This window comes from Gavialis gangeticus, unplaced genomic scaffold (genome assembly GCF_001723915.1).
Source record: "Gavialis gangeticus isolate Ggan-Ray unplaced genomic scaffold, GavGan_comp1, whole genome shotgun sequence".
NCBI lineage: Eukaryota > Metazoa > Chordata > Crocodylia > Gavialidae > Gavialis > Gavialis gangeticus.
This window is the reverse complement of record NW_017728992.1, coordinates 191,947,028-191,953,393: the sequence shown is the minus strand read 5'-3', so window position 1 is coordinate 191,953,393 and position 6,366 is coordinate 191,947,028. Positions and strand designations below refer to the sequence as shown.

The window sequence follows — 6,366 nt, the reverse complement described above, 5'->3', positions numbered from 1 at the left end:
TTTTTTTTTTTTTTTTTAAGATGGGGCATGGCCCTTCACTCTCTCCTCACTAATCTTTTGATTCATTCACAAATAATGTTGAAAATAAACATGACAAACCATTTGAAGAACATCATACTGAGATGAACACATGACTACAACCATCACTGTAAGAGCCAGGAGGAAGAGACGGACTACATTACATTACAGCACACAACAGTTTTCAACAGTGGCAGCTACAGAAACGTTGAGCAAACTGATCACCGCCCCCACTTCCAACTTTTAATCAAAAATAAAAATCTCCTTAAATTTACACAACAGAAGTTAGGAGTTTAAGTGCATCTTCAAATTATTTTTGAAAATATTTCACATGGGCTAAATATTTTTGAAAATACTTCACATGGGCTAAGAAACCAGCAGTAGCAGCCGCCTGAATTTGCAACAGCTGGCTAGGTCAGGGATATTAGAATACTAAATCTCTCAAGTAAGAGACATGAAATCCATCAAGAACAGAACAGCTACTCCTGGTCTCTGATTCTTTTTCTTGAATTTTTCAGGCTCCCAGTTCCTTATCTAGACAAAAAACGACTTATTTTTGGCTTCCCACTATTTTGAAATAGTTTTGCCACTTCTCCTATGTTCCATTATCTACAATGGAGTAGAAAACAGTAATTTAATATATTATTTGCACCAAATTACCACTGAGTAATTCTTAGAACAGATTTAGCAAATTAACTTTAGAAATACTGTAAGGCTACAGAAAAAAAAACCTCACTGCTGCTGTTTGCAATTCCACTATTAACATTTTTGACAGTTAGCAAAAAATATAATTTATTTAAAAATTCTCCCCTTTTATTTTTTTAATCTTCTTTCACATATTTCTCCCCCTTCTCACAAAAGCCCAATTAAAGCTAACAACAAAAAACATTATATGCATATCATGTTTTTGGTTGTTAGCCGTATATATATCCATGAGCAAGAACTACAACAGTAAATCCAATAGTATTTTCAACTGGGAGTCAAATAATTGGTACATACAATAACTCAGAGGATTTGATCTTGACTCAAGCCATAAATTACTAGGGCCCTGCATAGAAATGCAGAGTTGTTTTGCCAGCTCATTCTGGCAGCAATACCTTAAGTTTTTAACTGATGACAATTCACCGGTACAAAATTGTGTCTCTTCTCTAGATACCAGAATGCTTTGCCCAGCTAATAATTAAGATTAAGCGAAAATGTTATATAGACTACTTGAAATATGGTTCTTTTGCCCACACCGTAGATTTGCTACAGTATTTTATATCATTTTGTACTTATTTCATATATTTTGAAGAAATTTCAAATTGAAAAAAGCTGACTAGTGTCTTTTCCATAAATATAAGAGATTAAAATGGAACCAAAGCTGTTATTCTTCATATTATTAAAAAGCATCTGTAGCATACTTAGATTTTGGAAAATATTCAGAGGCAGACGTGAAAATATTACAATGAAACACCATTTCATACTCAAGAAATATTTCTAATTTTGTTCCAAGTGACAGGATCTCCCAGTGGAAGGGAAAGAGAGACTGGTATTAATAGTCACAGTGATAAGGACAGGTTTGGAAAAAAAAAATTTTAAATCAGCATTTTTTTTATATTTGTCAACACAGTTGTAATGCAGTTGCATCTCTCTCATATTGACTGCTTTGTTGCCCTGGGTTAGGAAGCCTGTTCCCATCTGAAGCCATGTTTTACATTGATATTCTAAAAATAAATGATCGTAGTAGTTTGAGTATGTGCGACAAAACCCAAAAGATTCTGACACTTCCTGCCCTATGTTTTCACCCTTCTCCTTACTGTATTTTTGGCATCATTTCACAAGCACATGCAATATGAAGTTCAAAGTGAATCTGAAATGGTAAGACAGCACTTGCTTTCGTAATATTACATATTTTCTGATTACTGAAATGTGTATTTTCTTAAATGATTTAATATACAACATTTTAGATAATGACATGTATATTTGCTGAGAGAATACTATTTATGCAAAATAAAGGTTCTACTAACCATCCATGAAAAACACTTCCACATGAAAAGTAATTTTTTTGTACTTACCCAAACACACATATGGACGTGGTTCCAATGCAAAGTTGTAGTCATAGGGTTTCTCCTGCTCAAGAGTTGGAACTGGAACATATTGTCTCATCCTGGGAAGTTACTTTTTAGGTGGTCTTTGTTTGTTTGTTTTACAGTCTGTCCTTTTCAAGTTTGGTATCCTTCAAACGTTATATAGAAATGTTTAACCTTGTGCCGGTACTGGAATTACTGTAAGCTCATCTAATTACCCTTGTATGTGACATCAACATAAAGCTAGCAAACACGTGAAAATCTCAGGTATCAAATTCTGTTAACAATGGCTACTACTGTAAATAAAAAGGACACATCATGAATGTGCTGTCACAGCCAATCTTGCTATAGCAAGCTTTTGTGTAAAATACAGCCTATGATGTCTATGATTACAGAAAATATTTTTGGAGGGGGTTGGGAGATAAGGAAAAAGACCTATGCTAATGCAGCTGCTGTTTGTTAATTCAAAGTGGTAGTAAAGCTAATTAAGGTTTGTGTAGAATGTTAATAGGACTCAATCAATATATTCCTGACAAATAAAGTCTACACAAATACATAATTGTACAAATAAATCAAGCTAATCTCAAACTACTCTGTAACTTCACCACACAATTAAGTACAGCATATTACCAACTTTAAATCCTATATGACTACTTTTCTCAAAGATAAATCTTTGCTGCACAGGGTAAGAAACCCCAACTATATTATATTTTAAAGTTGCTTTAAGAGTTCTTACCTCCTTCAGGGCTGGAGCGTTGTGGCTGCAACGGTCCAGGAAATGCACAAGAAGCTAGTGGGGTTTGGATGCAATCTTTTATTGGATCAACTGTATAGTCGGGTGAGATGTTACACAAGCTTTGTGGTACAAATGCCAAGGGAGAGCACATTGGGCCTGAAAGCTTGTGTAACATCTCTCCCAACTATACAGTTGATCCAATAAAAGATATCAACAAAAAAATCATTACCTCTTGCATATTTTCTTCAGTTACTTTATGCTTTTGCCACCTTCATTAAACTCACTTATGCCAGAAAAGACATCCACTGAAATGCTTTTGCAAACTACTTCATGCTTATAAAATCTAGCACGTTTGCCAGATGTGAGAGTTATCTGACTGAGATAAGAATTATTACATGCTTGTTTTCTTAAAAGCTAACCATACTGTGATTTGTATCAAGAAGGGTGATAAAATCCTAAATCCAGAGCATTAGGTTCAATATGAATTAATTATGTAACTGAATACTACAATCCACGTATAGCATCTCACATTTAACCTAACATAATAGGTTACCACATTCATGCTGCAATTTTTTTAGTTTTAGAAAGTTAAAACAGCTAAAAAGATAAGAGTTGTTAAATGTGATCTCTCCCTTTTCTAAAAATACCAGGAAAGGCAAATTAGTTGCATTATTTAACACACGCCACTTTCTTAACATTTTACTAATGCTCATGTTTCTCTCAGCAATGCTATACTTTAACCAGAGAAAACCAATTAATAAAACTGAACAAGAGTGCATGTTCACTCACCAAGTAATTTTATTGCATCTCAGTGTCCTGTATGGCCCTCTGTCTCCCCTTTATCTGCACATATCCTTAGAATTCAAGAAATATAAACAGCACACTTCCTTCATGGTATGTGCTCTGATGAATCCATAGATAAAACGGCACCCCTGCAAGCTTAGTTTAATTGTTCACGGCCTATTTTTTTCCCATGAAGTTTCCTGATCTAGCTTTTTTTTTTTTGTTTTGTTTTTTTCTTACTATGTATAAGTAAAGAAATTCTAGCCAACCAAGTGTCTGGATATTTGAATTCAATAACTGCTTTAAAAAGCTATTAGCCAGTAAATTATTTGTCTTCTGGTTTCCCATTTTTTGATGGAAACTAATAAACACTACCTCCAGGGTGCTGTGAGGGTCAATTTCTACGAGCTCTGATTTTTTATGATTGAAAAACCAAAAGCAAAGTAAATAGATATTTAGAATTCATTTTATTACAGTAAAAACTGTGTTAACTGGCATGAGTGGGGAACATGGTGTGCTGGTTATATAAAAATCCCGATTACCTGAGGCGGGGGAGAGGAGAGGAAGCGGTGGCCAGGTGCAGAGTGGCAGCAGCATGGGGTGGTAGGTGGTGGGTGCCGTGTGCGAGCTTTCCTCCCCTTGTGTCCGGCTGGAAATTCCGGTTAATAGAAATGCCGGTTACTAAAATGCCAGTTAACACAAGTTTTACTGTATAATGATTGAGACACTTGTAGGCTTCTAAATTGCTTTAACATTGTAAATATATCAATAAAACATTGCCCAGCTGATACCTATATACATATAGTGGTGTTTCATTTTAAAAATCACAGGAAAACATGGATTTGGAGTATTTTAAATCAGAGGATCTTGGGATTAAATAAATAAATAAATAAATAAATAAATAAATAAAATCAGAGAATTTGACATTTTAAAACAAAAAGAACCAGGATCCCTGCTGATGAGACCTGGATAGAGAAGCCTGATCAGGGCTGCCATCAGGGACCCAGCTGGAGGGCGAATGAAGTGACTGACCTCCCGGCCATTTGGGGCCAGGAGGACACATTTCAATGGTTTAAAGCAGGCCACTGCAATGAGCATATCTTCCAGGGGATAGCTGCCCAGATGGCAGAGTGGGGGCAACAGGAGACATGACAGCAGTGCTGTATGAAGGTCAACTGGGCAGCTGACCCAGAGATACAGGTGGTTCTGCTGCAGTGCCCATGCCAGAGCCCAGGCAGCCATGCAGTCCCCGCCTGGGTCCGACAGGCGTGCAGGGAGGAGCCACAGGTCCAAGGGGGCAGATGCTATCGCAGTTGGCAGCAAATTACAGCTGCCAGATTGCTGTGGTGGGTAGAGGATGCAGGGGCCACTCTAGGTCAGGGCTGCTGCAGCAGTCCAGCTGGCACAGGAGGCTAGTATCCCCAGATACCAAACAGGCAGGCCTTAGAAGCTCCTGAGAGCAAGCAGCTCTGAGCTGCTTGCCAGGGCAGCTTTTTATAGTGCTGGGGACAGCTCCCTTTGGCTGAAGATCCAGGAGGAGCTGAGCAGGGTTAGTTTGCCCCAAGCAGCACAATTTGCCCTACACCAAAGTATATGTTTGGGCATGTGTGCTAAGGCACAAAATGCCAGCACAAATTTGTGCTACTGCTACTTGAGCTGCTGCAAGCATGTGTGCCTACACGTATGGATATGGGATAAGTTTTTTCAGAAATATTTAGAAATGTTAACCTAATGGTGGTCGGATGTGAGCAGGGGATGTAGCAGAAAGCTCATTTCCTCCAAGAGGTTTGTTGTTCTGTTTGTTCTGGGAAACTTTACTTTCAATGCAAAGGGAGTCTTTACACATACTCTGGGGTGGGGGTTAAATTAGAGCCGCTCTCAGGAGCTGTTCTAATTAAAAATGCCCACATGAACTTCAAAGTGCCCCTGCCACCATTTTGAAATGTGGAGATGTTAGATACACGTTCCAGCAGCCTTGGTGTGGCATTCGAATTAGAACACTCCAGCAAATTCAATTAATCAATTGATTAAATTGGTTAAGTCTGATACTACATCCATGCAGGTTTATTTTAATCTAGTTTGCTCCAATGCATTTTAATTAGAGTGCATTGGAGGCGGCGTTGGGCACATGTGTGCATCCTTTGTTTTTAAACAGATCTGAAATACAACACTAATGTGCAACAAGGTCTAGTGAGTCTCACAGCTGAAGCTCACAGATAACTACATCCTTAAATGAAAACAATGAAAAAAAAAAAAACTTATTAGGTTTCATAAACCAATAAATCTGCAAAAACTTAACAGCTGCACTTTTTTATTTAATTAATGCAATAATTAAAAATATATATATATTTTTTTTTTTATCACCATTGAATGAGAATGGAATTTAACTTCAACCAAATGACTCTACTTACTTGCAAACCTATGTGTGCCCGGCACACAAGCATCTGGCAGAGGTGAGGGCAGCTCGGCACCTCCCCCGTACGTTACTCCTTGCACAGCTAGTGGCATGGCTGGTGCGCAAGTCCTGGTGGTGGTGGCAGCAGCAGCCATGAGTCTGGCCCCACTCTACCCTCCTGTGCTGGGAGCTGCTCTCTGGGCCAGGAAAGTAGCTCCTGCATGTGCTGGTTTAGCCAAGCTGCAGTCGCACGCCTGAGGTGGGCACAAAAATCTGGGGGGGCATGTGTCCTCCCCACACTGCCCCGTGAGCGAGGGGCAATAGGTCAGGTGTGAGGGGCACCAGCAGGGCAGGGGGGAGGGAGG

General features: G+C 38.6%; 1 protein-coding gene across 3 annotated transcripts in view; it reads right to left on the bottom strand.

Moving 5' to 3' along the window:
• The window catches only part of EFR3A (EFR3 homolog A), a 164,716-nt gene that overhangs the window by 113,752 nt on the left and 44,598 nt on the right, over positions 1-6,366 (bottom strand). Inside the window, exon 1 of one of the 3 annotated variants that reach the window (XM_019528173.1) lies at positions 2,076-2,230. The exons of 1 other annotated variant lie outside the window; for it this stretch is intronic. In XM_019528173.1, the coding sequence (XP_019383718.1) occupies positions 2,076-2,166 (91 nt within the window). In that variant the 5' untranslated portion in view covers positions 2,167-2,230. Of the gene's footprint in view, positions 1-2,075; positions 2,231-6,366 lie in introns of those variants that run through there. One more of the 3 variants, XM_019528172.1, reaches the window with a different exon arrangement.